A 26,265-nucleotide genomic window follows, 5' to 3' on the forward strand; every position below is an offset into this window, starting at 1 on the left:
ATGGTTGGTCTTATTTGCTTTCTCCTGCTGACAGTAATTTTTATAGGTTTTGGCCTTGTTGCCTATCATGATCCATATCAAGGTACGACTGAAAATATTTGTTACCCTGGCTGACACTAAATTCTTTATATTCTTTGTTCGACAGCCAATTTCATTACTGGCGATCCCTTCTAACTTTGAGCAAGTTGGTTCAGAGTTACCTGCCCAAATTTTTGGATAAAAAACACTGCCAAGAATGTCTTACTCTCTTAATCCAAATAGCAATCATGCACTCACCATCCTAAAGGGTAACAAATCAAGGTTTTGAAGGCAATTCATGGTACCCATCTTGGAGCAATGCTCCTGTTTCCTAAACTAGCATAAGCATTCGATTACAGAAGAATTAAGTGGTGCAGGAAAACCCTAGAAAAGTAAGATTTAAGGATAAACTCAGTGAAACATATAAAATAGCAAAGATAATAATTAAATAATCTGAAAAAAAAGATAGATGTTACTTGAAATATTTGATGGGTCACACGTGGGGATCGTATTACAGAGGTGCTTTAAAAGGAGGAAGGAATTTTTCCAAAGTACTGTCCTCTAACACATCTCAAGTTATAAAGCAGTCATTTTTTTTTTCATTCAAAGACTGAATAAATGTGGTGCTAAACGAAGCTGCTGTTTTTAGTGTTGTTTCCAAAGAATACCACAATAGAGCTGATTATAAAGATGTGGAGTACTGCTTAATTGTCTGGTGAATGTTTAGTACTCACCGCTTCCCAGTTGGGTAGAACCTAGAGCAAGTCTGGCCATCCCAGGCACAGTAAGGGTCCCTGGCCAGGCAGCAGTCAGCACAGGCTGTTCCATAGATGTGGCAGCGATGCAGAGACACTTGGGAAACCCCTTCATTGGAACTCACATACAACTGTTGCTGTTAGAAGAATGATGATGATTTATTTCAGATGTGGAAGTTAAAAGAGGACTTTCGGCAGGAACACATTATAATATATGCCCACAAGCCCTTGAATTCATTTTGAAATAGACTAAAAATGAGAAGTAAAGTCCAGAAGGATATAAAGCCAAAATAAATAAAATTTTCCTATGTTAATATGCCTATAACATTACCACTTTCCTGTTTAAAAAAATAAAAAGCTCTGAGCACCATATAGAATGGTTCTGTGTTTTAGACATTGGGATTCATTGTTCTCAGATTTGAGCTAATACATTACAGATTTAAATTATGATGTTTGCTTTTTTCTTTGAATGTTGTCTCTTAGCAAAGCACAAGGCAGCTTTCTTACTTATAAATCTGGCAACCCATTACCTTGTAAATTTGAAAAAGTCAAGTCTGAAATAAAAGGCATTTTTAAATTTAAAAGAAAAAAATAGTAAATATTAGAGAAGATAAAAAAAAATTCTCATGCCTTTAAAAGTAATATATTACTCATTAGAGAAATTTTAAAATTATTTAAGAGAATATTGGTATTTATATTTAGACATGTCTTAAACTTTCTGTATGATCCAGACATCTTCAGCATCCTAAGTTATAAATAAAAATTTAAACCTCCTTCATTTGCAGGGTGCCAAAAGTTTCTTTTGATACTGCTCCAGTTCCTTTAGCTGTGCATAAAACGGTTCTCAGGAGAGGAAGGGATAAACTTCTCACTGACACTTCATATTTTACAAAAGACTGATATTATACCATTGAATTAGCAAAGAATCTCTAAGCTGGAACTTGAATTATATGTATGTGAACGTTGTGGACATACATATACATCTATACATATTCATATTATGTACATCGTATTTGAAGTTAAATCAGTGGGGGCATCTGGTCCAGTAGGCTCTGGAGGCAAACTTCTGGGATTCAAACCCTGCCTCAACCACAAATTTGCCATGTAACTTTTCTGAATCTCAGCTTTGTCTTTTGGTAAAATTGGGGTAATAGAGTACTTACCCTACAGAGTTTTTGTAAGAGCTAAATGTATAGACTAACTCGATATAAAATGCTTAGAGTAGCTTCTGGCTTCTAAGTGCTCAATGAATGTTAAATAGTAGTAGTAAACTATTGATTAATTATTAATTTGTAATTTTTTAAATTCTGATTAGTCATTTGAGTTACATTCCACTCTATGTTTAATGTAAAATAATTATTTTATAAAGATCAATTAGTTTTTCAGAAATTGGACTGAAAAATATTGATCCCCATTTGAGATATTAAAACCATGAAAAAACAACTACATGTTTTGACAATAATCATTTCTCTAAGAACATTTGAAATAAGTGTTTATTGAGTACATTAGTAAATAATACAATGAATGCATTGGCTTCATTAAATATTTTGGGGAAACTGGTTTATTTGAGGAAGGATACAGGTGGTTTCTTTTTTTATTAATCCAACTATCTTCTGCTATATGGAATGCAACAATAAATTGGAGAATAAAGAAGCATAAAATGGACACAATAGTTTGAGCACTAGGGAAGGTAATAAATTCATGGTATTTAAGTAAATATAAAATATCATTGGCAATGTGTAGCTCTTTCACACTGTAAAAATAATACAGTATGCAGTTGTGCGAATGAATTCCCCCTAAATCAAGTAATTACTTGATCTAATTGATTTAATGAAACATTTTTAATTATCTATAATATACGATGTTGAAAACAGACTTAATACTCAGTTTTGACTGAGTGTGTGTGTCATTTATTGCAATTTAATGGGATGGATCGTGAACTACAGGTTCACCAGTTGAATTACAAGTTGAAATCTAATTGTATACTAAACTACTATTCCGCACAAACGGCTTTGTGTCCATTTTGAATTTTGCTCTAATACTTTCCATTAAACTACTGTAAACAAAGGGCTTCCCTGCTGACTTCAAAGGCAATTCTGCCTTGGGATCAGCTCCCTAGGATACTGGGGAAAATGACAAATGGCTTCTTGTTACTTGGGAAAATGTTTGTTATGCGCCATACAAACATTTTTACAGATGAGATCTTTAGCTCTGTTGTACCCTATTTATTTTTCTTCATAAAATTTAGTCAAGTGAAAAAGAGTACAAGACTGACTGTGGAATACTTCTTCATCTGTAACAGACCAAATATGGTGAAGAACATTAAAGTTATGTCATCAGTTGTGCTAACACATAAAATTTTTATTCTTTGTTCCAAGAAAAATAAGTCTTAGTCTCTTACAAACAACAGTCACCAAGGACCTACTTTATTTTAGGCAACTTATATAAATTAATTTGTTTGTGAGAAAAGCATTACCTTGCAGAGGCAGAAATTTAGCTCTATCAAGTTCAATGATTTGTTCGTAATTTATGATTAGGTTGGAATTCACGTGTCAGCCCTACTCTGAAGCCTATTCCATTTTTAACTACACTACTCTGGCCCTTACAATTTTTGTTCTGGGGCCCTTTTGAGGGCGAGAGAGGTGCATGTTTTGTACATGTGGAAATTACAACTAGGCTTTTCCTTTCTGTGATCATTGTGTATTTGCATGGGCAGGCACAAATTAGAAGATTTAACGTTTCTGATAATCATACTCTAACTTTTCTTCCCCAAATCCCAAAACTTAATACGGCTTAGATTTGAGACATTCAGATTTTTTTAAAGAAAAGGAAAAACCCAAAAAAAATAGCTTTTCCTTAGAAATAAGCATAAAAGAATGCATTGCACATTTTGAACATATGATAGCAGCAGGAACTCAAAAGGGGATTGATTACTCATTCTAAGCCCCTGAGAATGATTGTGATGTTATAGTAGCCCAAACACACTAAATTCTTCCTTCAGAAAGATTATTTTTATTTTGGTTGGCTTCAAACACTGTAATATTTGATAATATAGGCTATATAAAATGTTGGAATATCTTGCTGCATATATGTATATTCTGCTCTGAAGAACTTTTATATAAAAATAAACCCATTCTGTCTCCACTAATAGCTAGTAAATTCTACATCAAAAATTGAAGGTGATTTTGTGGTATACTGTAAACAGTATTAATTATTTTGCTAATACTAAAGTAAATTTTTCAGAAATTATAAAATACATATTTTTGTAGTCATAAAATTTTTTACATGCAAAGAAAATAAAAATGGGGTTGATTTTACCTTTTTGGATGAAATTTTCATTGTTGTTATAGGAGCATGATTCTGAAAGATTAGAAATCATTATGTTAGTTGCTCAAATAATCATTAAAAAGGATTTTCATTCAAAAAAATTTCTCTTTTCTGTTAAAACTCAAGAAACCATCATTTCTCTCTATATGCACATATACTTTCAAAGTTTAGCAAAACTTGTTTATAAAGTACATTTTTTTTTCTGTTGGGAGTAAATGATATGTGACACAAATATATGCTTAAATTTTAAAAAAAGTAGCAATTATAACACATCTATTAATATATTTACTAGAAAAAAATGAAAATTTGAAAGAATTGAAAAAAGTATATTTTAGAATATTGAAGCCAATGAATAACTCAGGATTGAATCTGGGCATTTGAGTGGGGAGCTGTGGAATGGTATACCATCTTATTCCACAACACAGCACTCTGCATAAGACTCTATTATTCACCTGCCAAATGCTGCTTTGGAAAGATGTATTAGCCTGAACCATACTTACTAATTCTTTTTACTGCAAACAAAAAAATAGTTTTAGGGGTCCTCTTTTGATAAATGTGAATTAGTGAAAGAACCTAAGTGCTTTCTGAAATAGTAGTCCATTTTGAAAGTCACTCTATTTATAACTTTACGTCTTAAACATTATTAGTTACTTTTAAAGATGAAAAATTAGACTCATGATAAACTGATAAAGATCTGTGAAATTTTATTTGAATAACTCAAGTGGGAGCAACCTCTCAAAATCAAGTGTACCCACAGTTATTTCACTTTCTGGAGTGGTCTGTTCTTACATTTAAAAGAGAAAATGGTCATATCTCTAAATATTCTATCGCAACAAGTTTTGATCATTGCTTAGAAATACACACACATACAAAAAGTATTACAACTTATACCCATGTAGGCAACTTCTAATAATTGTACCTCCAATTAAAGTTAAGTTTAGAGGAGCTGGACATATTTTCAAAAAATATTCTGAACAAAGGATTAAAAGAAGAGTTTGTAGATCTGCACTCTATAAAAAACAGTGTCTGGTTTTTAAAAGTTACATTGGGTTTTCTGCAGTCTATCAGTGTGACACTTAGGTAAGAAATTTTTTCAGTTTAAATGCATTATTTCTTCACGTGCTCATCACAGTATATCATACACACCCAATTATTTTTACCACACCTCAGAAAATGTGACACAAACACCATGCTGAAGACAGTAACTGTGTTTGGTAACTGTATCTCTCAATTTAGCCATATCAATCACTGGCACACGCATCCGTAAGAAAGCTCAAACTTTAGTCTCTCTCTTGGGCTGATGTCTGACACATGCATTTTGACTGACTCTATTTTTCCACTGAAAGTTTATTCTTCGTGATGATAACACCAGCATAACTCAAATAACAGACCATAAGTAGTTAGCACATGATCAGAATAAATCACATTTCTTTAAGACCTTTCCATAACATGTATGCTTGAGCTTGTGTCAAACTCACTTAATTAACATTTCCTGATTACCAAAAACAGATATTTCAGAATTAAAAATGAAGTGCTGCGATATGATATTTTTGCTATCTTCAAGAGAAGTCCCGAATAAGGTACTTTATATTATTTTGGCTGGCCAAGTTGTCTCTATTGAATTGAATGGGAAAAAAAATATTTTATATATAATGCGATTCTGGTTAACCTAGTGAAACAATAAATTTCTTTATAAAGCAAGGCATAAAAAAGGCACTTGAATGCACCTGGTTAACATTTTCTGAGTACAATTTTAATGCACTAATCACAAAAAGTTTATGACAAAGTGAGTCTAGCATTAAAAATTATAAATTTAATAACATTGGGAAATTCACCACAGTTCCTCAGATTTTATATTTAATTTGATTCTTTAAAAAACATATTTCTTCACATTTAAAAGTTATTAGGAATTTATTAACATAATCTAACAGCATTGTATCTTGGTCACTTATATGCTTATAAAAATTCAATATTTTTGGTGACTGAGAATGTATATTAATAAGTCAATATATTCTCAGTCCACTGAACTAAGCAAAGCACCTATTTGGACTATCAATATCTGTTTTTGAGTACTGAAATGCTACTTTTACTCAGGTATAGGCTGACTCTTGTCTTTTAATGTCCAGCGTCCAATGTTTATTAATTGGTTTACTTGGAAATAGTTGTCTATAGTAGGATTTATTCCATGTCAAAGTTTATTTTTAATTCTAACAGCTCCTCTGTCTGTCCTTTACCTAACTTTTCAAATGCAGATAAGAGGGTCCACTTGAACTACAATCACCTACATCTTAAGGAGAAAAAAAGGCATAAGACCCCACAAATCTGCTCTTCAGGCTGACAGATACATAAAGAATAGGCACTCTGCCCTGAGCAGGTTAAGATCTTACAGGACTGAATTTCCCCGTGTACCTTGTTTTGTTGTGTTTTGTTTTTGTTTTGTTTTTTTCTTTTTTAATGCCAAATTCAAGGACAGAGAGAAAAATACAATAAAATCTCAAGTTCAGAGAGAACATTAAGTTTTGAGCGATACAGAAACATTTGTTTTAGTTAGAGTGACATTTGAATTGAAAACAATAAAATAAGAGACATCAAAGTAGTTTTTCTTCAAATTCTTGGATTAAAAAATGTGAGAAAGTTTATCTAACAATAATGTGAAAATATTTGGGTTTCAGTGGCTTGTGAAGCAAATGATAAAAGGCCTTTCATGGCATATCTTCTAGACCTTGACCACAAGAACTCATTTTTTAAAAATAATGATGACCAAAATTTTTAAAATTGTGATGATAGCTGGAAAAACTCATCCTTTTATGTTAAGATAGCTTGAAATGAATAACAATATTTCAAAAATATTTGTTATATATTTCTCATTTTATCTGGTGTTTCTTACTCTCAAAAATTTATAACATTCATTTATTTGATCTTTTATCAAGTATATTTTTCCTTCGAAGTGACTATAAGATTAGAGTTCCATTCATCATGCATGTTCTGAGACTAACAGACGTTCAAACCTTAAAAACTTCCAACTCCTCCAGAATGAGCTCACCACTGGCAGAGCTGTTAGTAGGAAGAACAACCACCTTCTGCACAGTACCCCGATCTAAATCAGAGAAAGAAACAATAAGATGCTACAATACTTTTTTTTAAAGGAAAGACACAGACATAAGATTATTGACTTAGATTTAAAATATTTGTGTAATTAGTTATCAAAAAGATATTGTATATATTGAGCTATTACCATTTGCAAAACTGATTTTATTCCAAATCTCATGTTTAAATTGAGATTAGGTATAATTCAAAAGAAATGAATATAAATTATTTTATTCTGTACATATTTGATATAGTCATGACTATGAGAGAAGAATATCTAAATTTCCTATGAAGTCAGAAGTTCTGTTTCTGAACCAGGTGTGTATTCTTAAAATAGTAGTAGATAACCTTAATTTTGGCCCTTAAGAATATTATTTAGTCCTCCAAACCACTTTAAAGACATTGCCATAGCTTTGTTAACATCGACACATAATGACTTGATCATCTGACAGAAAAGATTACTATAAATAAATTTTTATAATAATATTATAAATAACTAGTAATAGAAACTCACGTTTGTAGTTGTGAGAGAATTTAGACATTGTAAAATATTTCAACTCGCAACTCAAAATAATTTTCAAAGGAGAAACATAACTGTGGTTTTATCTCAGATGTAGATACCTATTCATAAAATAATTCCACTGTTTTCATAATTTTCTTTATCACTTGGAAATGTTATTTTAGATGTTCTTAAAATGTAGAGAAAAATTTGAAATGAGATGGGCCAAATATAAAAGCAAATAAATAATTTACTCAGATTTCCCAGGTCGAGATTGCCAAAAACAGAGATGTATAATAAATATAATATATACAGAAAATGTTACTTATGTTGAGATTTTTAATTAAGATAGTTTCTTATGTCACATAAAAACTTGGTAAACATATAATTATGCCACCCTACAAATCAGATATATTTTAGTTTTAAAAGAAACCAGGTGAGATTTAGCAAAGTGGGATTAAAGCAAATTTGTGAGTAATTTGATCGAGTAACAAAACATTTTCTCACCCAAATATGTTTCTAATAAAATAACTAATGAGGTGCATCATGAATATCAAGTCATTACAGTTTTAATGTATGAGCACATAACTATGAATTTATAATTTAGAAAGGTAAGTTATCACAGATACTGGAACTTTTAAAAATTCTGTTGAGAAATGTCAATAAGAAGGTTTAACGTCAACTGAGTTGTAAGGGACTTTGCAACTAGGAATCATTTAGTGATTCTCAAATCCCACATCTCAAACTGTCCTCTTTTCCACAGGCAAGAGTTATTCTGACATAAATGATTCCATTTCATGTTTACAGTTTCTATTTTATGAACCTAATTGAAAAACTCAATAATTCTTAATAAATAATGTACCCTACTTTAAAAGGTTATCAACTAAAAAATGAAAACCTATTAAATGATACTAAAAATGTTTATATACAGAAGAACAAGACTTAGAGATTTTGTCAGAACTGAATTTTCCTGAATCTTGTAAAGATACAAAGTTTGAACACCTGATCTCAGAAGTTTCAAACTACTCAAAAACAAATAATTCTAAAGCTTTACAGGCTTAGGTATAATTTAAAAATTTTGAAATGTCTCTCTTTCACTGATTGACTTCCTTAGAATCAGCACTGGTAACAATCTGAACTACTTTTTGGAAGACAAATACTGCAAATATAAATTGGAAGAGAAAAATTTTGGGGTTGTGGTACAGAGACATGTCACAATTGAAAATTGATGTTATTGAAGGTATTTCCCAATTTATATTAACAATTCATCACAAAGAACAGTGGAAACTTCTAGGGGAATAGAAGATACCAAAATAACCTAAAATGAAGTCCTTGAAATTAAAACAGCTAGGGCAGGATCCATGTGTGTGTGTGTGTGTGTGTGAGAGAGAGAGAGAGAGAGAGATGAATGAAGGTGTAAAACTATCTTTGTTTTAGGTCATGTTATCAAAAAGGTCATCTTTTTTTTCATTTTTTTTTAAGATATCACAAGAGAGTGGTATGGCTCCCTGCTGAAGTTTGTGAGGAAAGAACATTGTCATTCTACATGACAGCAATGACATCTTTCTTGAGCAGAGACAGAGCAGAAACTGTATTTAACCATAATCCCAAATAAAACTGCAGGAAAAGAAACCTTGATCACAGGAGTTCCGAAAGAGAAAAAATATCAACTCTGAAAGGAATTAAGTATTGTCAAATGAAACAACTGGCTCCTTTTTCACCTCAGCCCTTAACTTACTACAAGAGCGAAATCTTACATATATCATTTCTTCTGAAAGAACCTACAATATACTTTATACATGTCATTTATAAAATATTACACAAAAAGCAGCTATAAAAATGGGCTAGTAAATGATAATGCAAAACTTGCCTTTGACTCATTTGCAATAAAAGCTGGAACATCCCTTTTTTATTTCTTGTCTTCCTATTTTAGTTATTTTTTGTTGTTGTTTTGCGAGTAATTATGAGTAAATTTTATTTTAAGACCATTAAAGGAAAAAATATTTTTCTAAAACGACGTCAAATTATCTGAAACTCTTGCAAAAAGTAAATTTAAGTCTTGGTAACACTTCTACCTGAAAATTAAGTTTAAGTAAGATTATAGAAATGCAAAAGCCCCATTAAGAAACAAATATTTATTGGATGCCTACTGTGGGCTGGCTCTATGATGAAAATTTATTATTTAAGTCTGACTTTCAAGAAAATAAATGTCCATTTTAATTCCTTTACTTTTCCACTTTTAGACTTGCATTGGAACTTTATGATCTGGCATTTCTGCAGAGCTCTTTCATTACACTGATTCAATTTTCATCAGTGTATCGCAAATGAAAATATTTGTTCTTATTAGAATTCCACATATTAAAGTTTTTTTCAATGCATAAATGAGAATAGTTATTCAACTTGTGGATTCGAATATGAATGGAATAGCTTTAAATACCTGTGATAGTGTTAATCATCTCTATTAACAATGGTTAAATCAAGTGTTATGAGACATTGAACTTACATAATTGGGGGTCCTTCTTTAAATAAAATAATACTAAAACAAAACAAAACAAAACAAAACAAAACAAAAACACCAGAGTTGTTTCTGTCTTTTCCTAACAAGAACAAGGAACTCTAAAATGTATCATTGAGTCTGAAAATTACCTTAACTTTCTGAAAAAAAAAAAGAAAAGTTTCTATAAAACTGAACAATACAGTCTTTAAATTGAAGAATCTCTAATTATACAATATTTACAGTATCTTATAACTACAATTTCATCATTCAAGATCACTCTTTAATAAGTCAGCAAAAAGTTGGAAAATTTCTTCTTCAACTGAATATAAACAGATATACTTCTTTGTTTCATTTATTCATTTGCCTTTCTTCTATAGGGACCAAGAATGTACTCAGTCTCTTTATTTCATTTCTCCATATAAAGTTTATCTTTATGAACTCCATACTCTCTCTGTTTTAAGCCTGAATTCTTCCTTCAGGCATACCTTATTCAAATTCAAAACCAAACCATTTACCTGTCTTTCTCTGGACAACCTGTGGTTGGGCATTATCTCATTTAAAATGTGGTGCTCAGAATGATACAGTTGTTTTATCCTGTTGCCAGATCTCACTGAGACTGGAAAATTTAAAAAGACAAAGTAATAGTTCTAGCAGTTGATCAATAACTTTGGTGGCTGCATGGGCTCTCTAGGACTTGGGGCCTCAGAAAGAAATACTTCAACTCTAGTGTAAACCATTTACAAGGTTCCACTCTGGATGTCTTTACACTTCTGCTTCTGTTACAAACTGCCTGATTTCCACCATCTCTAGTTCAGATTTTCAAGAGACAGATTTAATTTGGTCCAATTTAATCATAACTAAAGCATATCATAAACCATACTTAGCAGAAAGTTCAGTTGTCAAATGCTTCTGTCATTTCAACCAATTTGGCACTGGGAAAGAGCCAATATATATGAAATCACCCATGGCTCCTCCTTAAGCAAGCCCATTAATGTAACAGTTTCTCTCAAAATGCAATCCTCGTAGATACCTAGAGCTTTCTTTATAAGACACACTCACAAATTCTTCAGGCCCCTATGTAGGAAATACTTGGGCTGTACCATCCACTAATAAGTAAATAATTAAAAAGACATGGTTTGTCTTCCATCCATTTTCACTCAACAAAAAATTATGGAGCACCTTCAGTGTGACAAGCACTATGTCCAGTTCCGATTCAGAGACAAAGACTCATAGCACTAGAGAGTTCACAGTTTAGAACTTATGGTTTTTTGTGTAGCAGGTAATCCTTTAAAATGTTAGCCATTAAAAATGTGCATTTTAGAATGTCCATAAAACTAAATTACTTATGTCTATATAAAGCCATCTCTGTATCTTTTAGTTTGAAGATGATAATGTAATTATCAAATGTCTTCCTTCTGTGTGTAGTAAGAATGGCATTCCTTGAATGTACTCACAATATAAATCATTTTTATTGTTCTGGAGAATTGGGATATTATTTTTACTTCCTTGGGAAAAGCATCGTGTCTACAATAGAGTTACAGTGAAGCAGATTATCTTCCTTTTTTCCTGAAGCCTCAGTTTGTTTGCATGTACAATGTAAATAATAATTATACCTTTTAGGATGGACATCTATTAGTAAAGCCTACTCAGAAACACTTCCCCTTCTTTTGATAATAACACCCTGAGTCTACTTTTGGAAACACCACCTCTTTCATTTTGAATCTACATAGTTAAGGAATGGTGTAACTTTTCCAGCCACAAGAAGACACACATAACAGGCTGTTTCAAAAGGGCATTCTTTGCCTCCATGATTCATGTAGGAATGATCATAGAGACAAGTTAGGGCCCAGCCCTCTCTGAGAATTAGGTTGTGGAAACCTCTTTTTTTCTGAGGTGAGGGCTGTTAAAGACTTGTATATCTAGAGGTGTTGGGGCCATCCTTGCTGCCACATGCTGAGGATTTACATTGTGAGTACATTCAAGCAATGCCATTCTTACATACTCCCCAGAAGGAAGATATTTGATAACTATATTATCATCTTTAAACTAAAGGATACAGAGATGGCTTTATGTAGATACAAGTAATGGGGAGTTTTATAGACATTCTAAAGTACATATCTTTTAGTGACTAACATTTTAATGAAAACTCATAAATTCCTGACATCATTTTAGCACAAATTCAGCTATATTTGAGACTGCCTCCTGCATTTCCCAGTTGAACACACATAAAAAATAATTTTTTAAAACTAATTTGAGTAAGGTACATGGTCACTTTCAATTGAAAGAGTTCTGACTAATAAAAACTTATGAATAATGCATGGAAATTGCTTAGCATTATGTTTGGTACATAGTATATCCTGAATAAATGCAAATTATTTTTTATTTGTACTTCAACCACTTACTAAATTATGACATTATTAGAGTCACCACTATTTTACGAACCTCAATTTCTTATCTATGAGATATAGGTAATAGGCATACTGTGAATATATTAAACATTGTTACATAAATCAAGCAAGATGAATCTTATAAGTGTTTTGCATACTGTAAACTTATACAGAAAGATAACATAGTAGACTCACCAACTCACATTAGTGATTTTAATTATCTTTAGTTTCATCGAATTTTTAAAGAAAATTCCCCAGAAAAGCTTCTTTTCTGCTTTATATATTTCATGCCATCTAAGATTTTTTCTTTTTAATATAAGAAGCATAGCAATATTATGCTTAAACCTGTCTCCATACAAGAGAACAGCTTGTATTTATAGCACAGCAAGTGTTGGCTATCTCAAACAAGTGATCAAATATAGGTCATTCCTGGTGAGTCATTTGAATAGTCAATTATATATCTATTCTGCTGAGTCTCAATTAAACTATAGTCCTTAAAGCGTTTCCCTAGACATTGCTGTGTCAAACTACTTACTTGCCACTGGGCTTCTGGTTGCCTAGGGATTTGGAGTGAACATTGCCTCCTTAGTCAGATCTAGTCATTCTCTTTCTCCTAGTTGCTAAGCTATAAAAAATATTCTAGTAAGGGCCACCTTCATGGGTGTAAGATCTGTTTAATCACACAAGTTTCTATGGTCAGAAGGGCCCATGCTTGGTTTAATGTTCTGCTGTCACCTCCTTGAAATTCTTAATTATCTTAAACAAGGGGTCCTGAATTTTCGTTTTACACTGGGCTCCACAAATTATGCAGTCAATTTGATTCTAGATGTTGGAAATTAATAACAACTTGTACCAGCTAAGAAGTGACCTTATTTAATTTAGTAAAGACATACAAATCTCAGTCATATATTCAAGTCTTTCCTCCTTTACCTGTATCTCCACCATAGTGTCCCTAGATGTCAGCCTAAGCATCCCTATGCATGACTTAAGAGGAAAATTATTGCAAGAAAATCAGCTCATGTTTATTAATTAAAATTAGTATTATAAAAGATAAAATCACTATATTTGTTTGACATTTCTTCCTTATTATAATTTCCTGAACCAGTTTGTTTATTAAAATAATATATTTTAAAGCCAAAAAAAAAAAAAGACCTGAAAAGGCTCTATTTGGAAAATTAAAGCTTTATAGATAAATGAGGGAAGAATGACTAGACCTCTAACACTGCTAGTTTCTATAATTAGATTTTACCAGTTGGCTCCTCCATTTCATATTAGTTAAAATATATATTCATAATAGATTTCTTTTTCTTATCAGGTTATCAAATTGCTGCTATATTCTTTTAACAGGATTTTTAAATTTGAGAATAAAACAGAATAAAATCATGAGTTTATAAAATCTTTATTAGTAGTGTAGTGAATATACTTCTAAGAGGTGCTAATTCTATTCATGAATGCTATCTTAAGAAACATAATTTATTTATAAACTAGGTCATTTAGCACAATATCTCACACTTAGCAGAAATTTTCACACTCAGTAGGTAATTTAAATGCTGTGATGTGGATACTTTTGGCTTCAGCCCTTGGAGCAGTTAGAGCTCCAGTTAATCACCAATGGCATCTCAAGTGTCTATCTGAGGGGAGGCCCTTAGAAAGGCAGTACCAACACATCTCATCTATTCAGCATCTCCCACATTGTGCTGGTGCTAAAAAGTTTGTAGGGTCAAATACATTTGTGTAGTACTGGGATAACAAGTTAAACAGGTTTCTTTGCTGCACAATCTTTCAGAATGATTGAAATACCTTTCTGCATTGTGAGGAATTATAGTATTCAGTGACTTGCTAATACCACCAATTTCATTTAACTTCTGTCACTACCATCCATGTTCTTTTAGAGACCATGTTCTATTATACAAATAGTTTCTCCAAGTATGGTGTTCAGACTACCTCACTCAAAATTACCTAGGGAGTTTATTAAAAGTTTAGATATTGGTTCCCATGTCAGATCACAAACATGATTTTTTAATGTGCTAATTTTAAATAAGTTTTACAGTAGACATATGTATCTGTTCAAACATTTGAGAATCTCAGAAGATGAACAATATAATTCTCTCTAATCTATTTCATCTTTTGGCAATTGTATTTGTCAAAAAAAGAAACTACTAAATTAATTTTTAATTTATATATTTAATTTTTATTTTATTTTTGCCTAAGTTAAGCTAAAATAACACATATTCTACTAATATATAAAGTTAATGACTAATTTGCAATGTACTAAAATATACTAGAATGACCACCAAGCAAAATTATAATAAAAAATTTTAGATATTTTAAAAATCAAGGTGTATACATGATTTATGAAATTACAAAAACACCCACTTAATCTGCAAATATTAAAATAATGGTAAAATCTAGAGTTCACATTGATATAAGAAAATAAGTATTTTAAAACATTTTTCATAGAAATGCAATCAGAAAAATCTTTCCAGAAGGCAATATAGCAGCTGTGTATGATGGGGTAACTGATATCAGAATAGCCTTCCTACAGCAAACAATTATAAAACTAGACAAACTATATGAGGTAATTCTTTCTAGGTAATGAATAACAGGTAGTGCAAGACTAAAAGAAGGGAAACTCACAAGGTAATCATGATCATTCAACTATCTGCCCAGGAATAATTTTTCAACAGAGGTGCAGAGAGCTAGTGTGCAAGTAGTGCATGGTGATCCCACTGAGATGAAGAAGAAGACATGAGAATTTAGGAGAGCAGAAACAAATGAATTCTGTGGCACATGGTATAAGAGAGAGGGCACTGCCTAGAAAGTGGGTTCCAAAATCCACATGGAAATCCCCTGTGAGTCTGTAGCTGGTTCTTGGCCCATATATTTGCAGGATGAGACCACTCAAGGCTTAAGAGATGGCAGCTGCTATAAGGAAAATGGAATAGATAAATTATAGAGTAAGCAGTTCCTAAGGAAGAGCAATCCTGGGTGAAGTTGGAGTTCTGGCCCTACTACACAGATCTCATCAACACCTTGTTAAAACTTCTGGCATCCTGCTGACACAAGAAAAGCTGAGCCTAGAAGAGTAAGTGCCACATTCTAGAGTAAGATTTACATTAGGCCTGCCCTAACAAAACCTGAAATCAAGATCTGATAAGACATACAAGGGAGAAAGTTTGGAGTGTGAGTCCTGCTAAATTAGAGTGACTTACCTCGAGCACAAAAATTTTAATGGAGAGTAAAATGAGTTTAAACAAAATCAAGGTGATCAACTAATAATTGACTTCCTACAATAACAAGAGTTAACCCTTTTTAGGGAAGATAATAAAACCTGAATTAAGATGTTATCTACAATGACCACTATTCAACAACAACAAAATTGATTATATATACAGGGGAACGGTGGGGCAAGCACAGGGCAAGTGGGACATGTGTTGTCAATGGTCAAGAATAAAAAGAAGTCAATATTACCAAGACATTAGACTTAGCAAATAACAACTTTAAAACAGGTGTTATAGCTATTATATGTTCAAAAAAATTAAAAGGAAACTGAAATAAAAGGAAGATGTGGTTATAATGAATTAACAGACATAAAAACTCAGCAAAGAAATAAAACCTGTAAAAAGTCAAATAGATATTTTAGAATTAAAGTACAATAACTGAAATAAAATATCAACTCCATAGACTTAATAGTAGATAGATATCGAAAGGAAAAAGAGTCAGTGAACTAGAATACAAAGCAATAGAAGTTATCCATTTCAAGAACACAGAGAAAAAATGTTTGAAGGAAGTGAAAAGGTTCCTTTGGGCACACACGACATTATCAAATGGTCAATATATGTAATTAGAACTGTGAAAAGAGAATAGGGAGAGATTGGAGAAGAAAAAATATATGAAGAAATAACTGAAAACTTCCCAATTTGATGAAAAATATTATGTTGAAGATCTAGGATTTCAGTGACATCGAAGCTGAATATCTATAAAAAATTGCACCTAGGTATATTATATTTAAACTTCTGAAAAAAAAAAAAATGTAGGAAAACACTCTGAAAGCAGCCAGAGGAAAAAGACACTATGTCATGAGAAGAAATGTAATTATTGATGACTTTTTATTAGAAACATGGAGGCCAGAAGAGAATGGAATGACCTTTTTTAAAATGCTTAAAGAAAAAGAGTTAACCCAGAATTCTATTATCCAGGGAAATATTTTAAAAATCAATCATTTTTAGATAAATAAAAGTTGGGGAAGTTTGTTGCCTGCAGACTTCCCACATTTTAAGAAATGCTAAAAGATGTCTTTTAGTCTGAAAGGAAACAATACAAAATGGAAACAGTTTTATAGTAAGAATAGGAGAACCAGATATGACCCTCTTCCCATCTGGACTGATTGGTTTGCCGATATGTTTTGGAACTGCTGCAGCTATTTGCAAACATGAGAAAAGTTGACATAAGGACAAAGCTGATCCCTGCTCTCTCCTAAGGAGGACAGAGCCAAGAACTCCAAAGAAAGACGCTAAAACTACCCTACTATTGTGATTCTAAGTTATGTGAAACAAAAAACATTTAAGAAAAAGTAAACAATGACATTTCAAAATATTCACACCCCCCCAAAAAAAGCCAAGCAGAGCCAATTGTCATATCACACAGAGTGAAAAAATAATAAATATTTAAGTATAATCCCTCCATATGAGTAGATGATTACACTTTATTTTTAATGCCTGCTTATTTTCTTTTATCTACAAATCTAAATTTCAATTTTTTTTTTCCGCTTTAATTCCTTAGGTGGTCAAACCTGTCCTGACTTGAACTAATTTGGCCACAAAACCTGACTTGTACTTACTTGAAGCTATTTATGGTCTTTATTTAATATACTTGGTTTGAAGATTTCTATGTTCACTGCAGAAATAATACTATGTATTTCATGAGGTGTGGTCTAAGGTTCTGCGAGCCATTTTACTCAATATATATGCAGATGTTCTTTTCCTTTTTAAAACTTCTAAATTCCAAAACACATTTGATTTCAAATAAGAGAATATAAACTAGGATTGCTTTTCTTTACATTTTCTTTCCCATCTATATTCTAAATAAGAAAGCATAGTTAATGCAAACAATAAAAAAATAATAATTTAAGAGACATAATGAAGCAAGAATATAGATAAAAATTATGTTCTGGTTAAAATTAACATGATAAAGTAGAAAGTAAATACTCAAAAGCAGTTCTACTAAAGACTAATCCAGGACACTGCTGTTGAGTCTGTGTAACAGCAGTTAACATTAGAAGGGATACAACAAATTCATACTGTTTCCTCATATGCTGAACACTGCGTAAGTGTGTAACTGTGTTCTATGAAGGTCCTCCTTTGGCAGTTTGCTCTCAGTTGCAGATAATTATTGTCCATTAACAACCCAGTTAATGGCATTTTCTACACCACTACTGAAAAAATACACCGTTTTTCAAACATGCAATAGTGTCCTCTATTTTCATTTTATCCATTCCGGTTTTACATTTGCAAATGGTGTAAACTTGAACAAACCTGCCTCTTGTAATCCACTTTATTTCTCTATAAAATGTATTTGCCATACATACCTGACAAGGCTGTTCAAGATCAAAAGAGAGAGCCCATGTGAACCGTCCTTGTAAATTTCACACAAAGAATAACTAATTTTACTCTCCACAGCCTGAAATTCTCCTTCCATATTCCTACTCTTTGCCTGTGATGTAAATTATTTACTATTCTTATATACCAGTACTTTGCTTTTATCTACAATTTCCAAACACAAGAAATGCCTCCCACATATCACCAGGAGATTCATTTATGATCTGTCATTAAAGTTTTTTTCTCTCTGTTTTTCCTATTATATTGTACTTCGATTTCAGTAATAGTATAAAATAATTATGCATATATTATTCATTGCTTGTTTCCTCCCACAAGAATATATAAACTTCATGAAAGGAGAGACATTTCTGTGTTTTGTTTACTGCTTCTGTCTAGTGAATAGAACAGTTTTAAGATTCTTAATATAAATTCAAAAATATTTATGAATGCATTTTTACTTATATATTTATATTCAAAGATATGCATGATTGACTGCAATAAATATATATCTACTATATAGGTACATGTGTATATGTACCTGCTAAATGCCTACTAATTTCTAGGCAGTGCACTCAGGGTTTTTCATCTCTTCTAATATTTAAAATAAGTCCATAAAATAGGTCTAATTAAGGGAAGTAGGCTTAGAGATGTTATATAATTTGCTCAATGTCATAAAACTGATAAGTTATAGAGGCAAAATTTAAACCTAGGTCCTTTGAATGTCAAAGAATGTTCCTTAATTCTTATCTTAACATTCATCCAAGAATAACTCATTATAACTATTCTAATAAGTTATTTTGTATTTAACAAGGTTTTGGAAAAGCACTACCGAAATTACAATTGGTCATTATGAGAATAATCTCTGGAAATTTTAACTTGCCATATTACACTGCCACATGTATATTTAGAATTTTGTAGGTAAGCACACACATGCTTGTGTCCATTACTGCTGCGAAAAGTTTTGGAATTAATATATTTAGATAGGTGAGCTGAAAAGTAGACATCTAAGGCAAAGTTGAAAGTGAAATCTTAAGGTCAATGATTTTCCTAAACTGGCAATTATAAAAAGAGTGACTAAATTATAAGTTTTGATTTAGTCAAGGCTTACCGAAAAAATCAGAAAACAGCAAAATGTGCCGTTTAAAAATTTTGACCTAATTATTTATTAAACTCAGATGTCTGTCCTCATGAAAAAATATCTGCTATATATAATGAATCAAAATGTGTTTAGTAAGTTTACAATATAATATGTTTGTTTATTCTCATTCTAGAAGCTAATTTTATCTGTGACGGTTAAGGAAAAACATCACAATTTAGTATCAGATCAAGTGATAATCAGCATACAGATTATTATAGTTATTTGATGATTATACAGCTAAAAATACTCAATAAGAGTCTCAGAAATCACTCAAATTAATGTTTTAGAATTTTATAAATTACAAAAATTTACATATCATGTATTAGTATCCATTATTGCATTACATCATGAATCTTGATTTCAAACAAATGGATTTACTTTAAATAATGCAGGAGTGTGTTCTATTGCAGGTTTTACTGATCCTACACAGGATGCAACAACTAAATTTCCAACAATTTAAAATTGAGGTAAATTCTTTGTATTTAATTCTTTATTGTTTGGGGAAGAATTATTCACCTAAAATAATGAATTTCGTGGTCACAAATTAACCTATTTTCCCGCACCATTTTTATCATAAGACAGGCTGTTCTTCATTAGTTTTCAAAGTTTAAATCACATAGAGAAACTGTCCTGGAACATCTGCCTATGTTTCTGGGGGAATAGGTAAAGAGAAGAGCTTTCTCCTCTTCATTGGATCGTCTCCTAATCCATCATTGACTTACCTATGTTAACCCTGTCCTACTTCCTCTTGTTCACATCTAATTCTTTCTAGTGGAATGGTTATTCTCCTCTAAAACTTTATTGGTCAGTAAGAATATAGGATAATGAGGAAAGCAGCATATTACAAGGGTACTCAGATATAACTGTACCACATCTGATGATCTTATCACTACTTTTTCCCGCCAGGTACTCTCTTTAATAGAGGCCACAATGCTATAACTTCCTCTTATTTTCCTGTTACATTCATGATCACTCCTTCTCCAACTTCTTGAAAATACTTTATATTTTCCCACCCCCTAAATGAGCTCTCCATAGTTAATTTCTTATCTGCATAGTCTCCTAGAGTAACCTCAGGAATTGTCATGTTTCAGCTAACACCTACATAGACAATGATTCCCATATCTACATCTCTAGCACAGTCCTCTCTACTACAATGTTATCTACAATAACACCCTCTTTGAATTATCTGTCTGGATGCTCCACCAAATCTTTAACTCAATGTGAGACAGACCTGGGCTTGAATTTAATTACTGTTTCTAATAGCTTCACAGCCCTAAGCAAGCCATTTAACTGCTCAAAGCCTCAGTTTACACAACTGCAAAATGAGGATAAAAATTCTATTTCTTTGGGATGCTGTGAGGCTTTAATGAGATAAAGTATTATAGGTGATAGATTCAGTCTCTGATGCATGACAGGTCACAGGAAAGGATAAACATGCCACTCAAAAAGAAATTCATTACTCCCATATATCTGCTTGCTGATTACATATTCCCTTGATTAGTGAATAGTACTTCTTTATAGCTATTTGTCAAGATACATATCTATAAAACACTCTACACACATTCACCCTCTCTCCTTTCCCAAATCAATTTGTTATCATAACTGCTGTGAAAAGTTCTGGAACTAATACATTTAGATAGGTAGACTAGAAATCTACTATGGCCTCACTGGGCTAAAATCAAGATGTCGCAAAGAGTGTGTTTGCTTCTGGACAATCTGCTTCCTAGCATTTTCCAGCTTCTAGAGACCATTTGATTTCTTTGGCATGTGGCCTCTTTCCTCCATCTCCAAGGCCAGCAGAGTTGCATCTCTCCAACACTTCTTCCTTTATTACACCTCCCTTTTATGGTAGCCAGGAAAGGCTTTATGCTTTTAAGAAATCATACAAGTAGACTGGGAATACCCGGACAATTCATAAAATCTCCTCATCTCAAGGTCTATAACATTAATTATACCTGCAAAATCTTTTTTGTCATGTAAGGTAACACGTCTGCAGGTTCTGGGGATTAGGACATATAGATCTTTGAAGGCTATTATTCTGCTAACCACATTAGTGGAAGAGAAAAATAAGCGTACAATTAAGTAAAGGAAAAATACATGATTGTAATATCACAGGCTCATCTCAGAAAATCCAGTTTCCAATCTTTTTGTTCCAACTTACACTATACTTTATATTCAAAAAGAAAACATTTCTTTTCATTTTCTACAATCTGTACTCTTTCCAGTTCAATAGAGATTTTTTAAAAAAAACAATGGCTTTCCACAAGAACACCCCCACAAGTGATAGCTAGCTATAGACCTCCTTTGGGTAGCCTCATAGAGAAGGCCTGGCCTGGCTGAGTAGTAGGCTGTGAATTCTTCTCCTAGGGACAAAGGCTGCCTTGGAGAAACTTGGCAGCACATCAAGAACAAGAACATAGCATAGTTATTTATTCTTAACACCCAGGCAAAAGACTTTGTAAACTGCCTTTAGGCTAGAAAATGTTCGTACATTCACAGAAGAGTAAAGGGTAAAATGAAGGCAGCATACAAGGATGAGGTTTGACTCTAGTTGTTTTCAAGTCATGTAGGAAAATATCAGTAATTAAATAGTAAAGAAGTCAGTATTACAGAGCAAACCATTGCATCTCTCCTGCTGAGAGGTGCTTCCTCATTGCATGGTATCGTAAAATCTTCCATATATACCAACTGAATATGCAGAATCTATTTTAATTATGTAAATAGAAGTATGTCAAAGAGGTTTGTATGTGTTTGGTGAGTGTGTAAGACATTTTGAACACAGATATGCCCCATTTTAAAACAAATTTTGAAATGAGCTAAGATTTAGTAATGCATAAAAAATTAAGGTGAAGTCCTACCCCAATTTTTGCATCTTCTCCTCTACCTCAAAATATTACCTCCTTCATTCCTAAATATATGGTGAATCACATAAAAAGGTATCATATTCACAGGTTAAATTCTAACATAGTTAAGTTAATTCACACACAAATCCAGTGTGTTCCAAGTCTTCTGTCACTTGTAAAACACATTTTGTTCACATATAAGATTTGGTGACAACTTGTGGATGGGTGAAATTGAGTGATATCGCTCAAACAAAGCAATGATACTGCTAATGTTCAATGTTAACATCTCAGCAATATCATCTTGACATATGTGGATAAAACATTTAATTCATAGTAAAATGAGAAAATATAAATGAAATTAACTTTATAAAAGTAAAATAATATGAAGTGATAATGGTAAATAAGATAGTAATGTGAAAAAGATAAATGCTCAAGATGTTCAATCAGACAGCAAGAGTTTATATTCTGGTTGTATCATATACTAAATATCTATGTGATCTTAACTTATCTGAGCTTCTGTCCAAATGTGGTGAAGTGTGAGTGCACTTTGTTCACTCATTTATTCAAATAATATCTATTGAATGACAACTTTGAGTTGTCATTCAATAGATATTATTTGAATAAATAAATTAGAACATGCACTGTTCTAGGTACTGAAGATATAGCCATGAATATATCTGACAAATATCCTTGCCCTCTGTATGGAGCCTACATTTTCGCAATTCCTCATACGGTAGTTATAAGGGTTGGATGAGATTAGGTAACGTCTGGCAAAAGGTAAGCACTGTAAATAAATGTATTTAGCATCATTATAATAGTAATAAAGTGTTTCAGAAAGCTGAAAAAGTATACTTATTTGCATAATATGTAGAATTCTAAATAAACAAATGAGTAATTCAGGCAAACTAGCAACGATAAAATTTATATAATCATTACATTTCTCTAAAAGAATATATTTCTGAAGAGTAGCTTAAAGAAAAACAATTCTGCTTTTTGAAATAAAAGTTTTCAACAATTAGCCATGTATTTACTTTTAATATATTATCTTTTTAAAGTATCTTTTTCAGTTGTCTCTGAATTAGCAATCACTGAATGAGTTATCTTCCAATTTTTGTTTTTCCCTTCACATAGCCTTTTGTGCTACTTTTCTACATGATCAAGCAGTCATCACACCATGATTTATGATCTTTCTCCTGTCAATTCAACCATCATTCTACTCTGTTCCATTAGCATGTCCTGCTGTGAAAATCCCTGTAGAATCCTTGGTAAACTCTCAGATGTTTTCAGGTTCTGCTTGGAAAGCAGTGAACCACAATATTATTAAAAGCCAGTGACTTTTAAAAGGATTTATTTCTTATCCCTAAGAGAAGGGGAAGTCTAGACATTACCTTTACAGTGACATTCATGCACAGCTTTCAACTGACAGTAGTATTTTCTGAACTCAAATGCACTGCTCCAGCTATCAAATTTTACATGGAATATTTTAGGGAGTTCTTTAAAAATCAAAATGCCTAGCTCTGCAGTTCAATAAGTTTGCCATTCCAAGAGACATTACTGTCAGAACCTATTAGTTACAATGAAGGTAGTTATCCTGTAATGCTGCAAGCCAAACACATTAAGTCTTTAGTCACATTTGTGGCACATTCTTCAAAACTCCACATTTTCAAAGGACTTACTGGAGCCAACATTCCTAGTACTTGCCCAGTTAAACAGAAGCAATAAGAAGCATGAAACACTACATACTATATAAGAATTTTGGCTGAACACCACATATATCAACCTTACATTAAAAAAAAAAAAATCATAATGGCATTAAATCATCCTAAACCTCTAACATTCATTCATAAGAATACTCTCATTTTTTCATCAAAAACCACATGTCATTTTGATTCATGTATAGTGATAAAAAATATAAATTTGACGGAATGTGTCTGAACCTGACCCAGGCACTTAAATATTTTCATAACTCCAGAAGCAAAAGAAAACCAGGCAGAAATCTCTTCTCTATGCAATACAGCCAGCTTTGAAAAAATGACCTAGATGTAAACAGTTAGTGGCAAAGTTAAAATAGAAATGTTAATCCTATGAGGGACCTTGCTTGCTGTTTTCAGTCCTTCCTAAAGATTAAAAAAAAAAAAAGAGTAAGGAACATAAAAACAGCCACAGCCCTAATACGGAGAACTACACAAACAAGCAAGCGAGAAAACAAAACAAAACAAAACAAAACAAAAAACAAAAAAAACACAAACAATAACAAAAACACACACACACAAAACTTCACAAATACTAAAGGATAAAATAAAACATCGATTTTAAAATACATTTTTTTCCAGCTGTGAACTTTTTTTTAGAGGGGACAGTAGGAGGAATGAGTGGAAAAATAAGTAAACAGATTCTAGTTTAAGTTTTAATAGAATGACAAGATTATTAGAAAATAGCTTCTTTAAGAAGTCAATTTCCTAAAATTGCAGGTAAAATTAAATGATAGAACAGGGGTCAGCAAACTTTTTCTGTAAAAGGTGAAATAATACATGCTTTAGACTTCATGGGCTAAGCTGCCTCGGTGGCAACTGCTCAGCTATAGAACAAAAGCAGCCAGAGACAAAACTCAGATGAATGGACGTGGCTATTCTAATAAATAGTTATTTACGAACACTGAGCTCTGAAAATCTTATAATTTTCACTGCTTATAAAATATTTTTCTTATTTTTTTCAATCATTTAAAAATACAAAACAAAATCCCTAGCTTATGGACAATATACAGTGGCTGGCCTTGGTCCAAGTTATATTTTGCAGACCTCTAGACTAGACACTGATGATACAAACTGTAAAAAATAAGTGATGAGAGGACATATCTCTTCCTTCCTTCCTTCCTTCCTTCCTCCCTCCCTCCCTCCCTCCCTCTCTCCTTCCCACCTTTCATTTCTATTATTCTATATCTAATCTAATCTAATCTAATCTAATCTAATCATCATCTATCACTCTATCTTGGCATCTGACAGCACACAAAATATAATGAGGCAGGCCCATGAGAGTAGAAGGCCAGATTATCAGCCTCTCAAACCAGTAGTAAATTGCAACAGGCTAATTTTAACTGTTACTAGGCACCGAGCCCACACAACTACCTTGGAGTATCTGGTAGCTACAAAATCATTCACAATATTCAAAGTGACTGCAGGTACACAATAACGTATTTGCATTCCTATTAACTGTTGTAGAAGTTTTTTTATTTTTATTTATTTATTTTTATAGCATCTTATTTGACAATTAATGTCTTCATTGAATTCTCTGAATTTTCCACTATGGTACAGAGAAAAGGGAAGCCATGAGAGAAGCTTGCCTTATTGTGGCAATAATTGGAGCATCATTATTTATTTATAACAGCTGAAGTGTTTTTTTATTACTTGGGGATTTAGCAATAATCAAGAAATGTTACATCCTTCCTAAGACATTTAGATACACAAAGCTAAGAAATCCTGGAAACAGCGACCTGTAGTTCTCCCAAGTTCCATTTCAGAAAAGTATTTTATTTACTTTTAGCAGTAAACAAGCACTGAGAATTTTCTTTTGAAGCAATCTCACCAGCAATCCAGAAACTACTTGGGCAGTAAATATTTTATACTGATATACTGGTTGTTAGAGTTCAGGTAAATTGAAATCACTGTTTTTAAATCATAGTGTGGTCTGATATGACCATGAAGAAAAGTTTCAGTGATTAAATGAATTACTATTTCTTCAGAAAGATGGTGTTGGCAGAAGCATTGTCATAACATGTACTTTCCTATTAGAATAGAGTCTTTAAGAGACTCATGTGGCTTTGTAAGTAATAATTAGGGAAGCTTCCACTATAATTAAAAACATACGCTTAAATACTGTTTTTCAAAATGATACAAATGTTTAAATACCAACATAAAAAAATATGTGCAAAGATGCCAGAAACTTATGTGGTAAGAAAAGCCAGACTTGTATAAAGCATGCTTTTTACTGCTTTCTATCTGAATAAACACTGCTGCACAGTTTATAAAGACTTGAAAATTCCATTCATGGAATTTACATATTTCATGTAGAGTTTTATGGAAAAAAAGACAGCTCAATTGTGGCATTAGAGTCCACTTTT

At 32.2% G+C, this 26,265-nt stretch overlaps 1 protein-coding gene across 2 annotated transcripts in view; it reads right to left on the reverse strand.

The window, feature by feature from the left end:
* Nucleotides 1-26,265, reverse strand: part of SEMA3C (semaphorin 3C) — a 165,298-nt gene that overhangs the window by 18,108 nt on the left and 120,925 nt on the right. For both annotated transcript variants that reach the window (XM_023533648.1, XM_011365226.2), the window contains exons 13-15: nucleotides 7,109-7,197; nucleotides 4,092-4,133; nucleotides 753-910 (exon numbers count right to left, since the gene is read on the reverse strand). In XM_023533648.1, the coding sequence (XP_023389416.1) occupies nucleotides 753-910; nucleotides 4,092-4,133; nucleotides 7,109-7,197 (289 nt within the window). The remainder of the gene's footprint in view (nucleotides 1-752; nucleotides 911-4,091; nucleotides 4,134-7,108; nucleotides 7,198-26,265) is intronic.

The sequence above is a fragment of the Pteropus vampyrus genome, unplaced genomic scaffold (genome assembly GCF_000151845.1).
Source record: "Pteropus vampyrus isolate Shadow unplaced genomic scaffold, Pvam_2.0 Scaffold107, whole genome shotgun sequence".
NCBI lineage: Eukaryota > Metazoa > Chordata > Mammalia > Chiroptera > Pteropodidae > Pteropus > Pteropus vampyrus.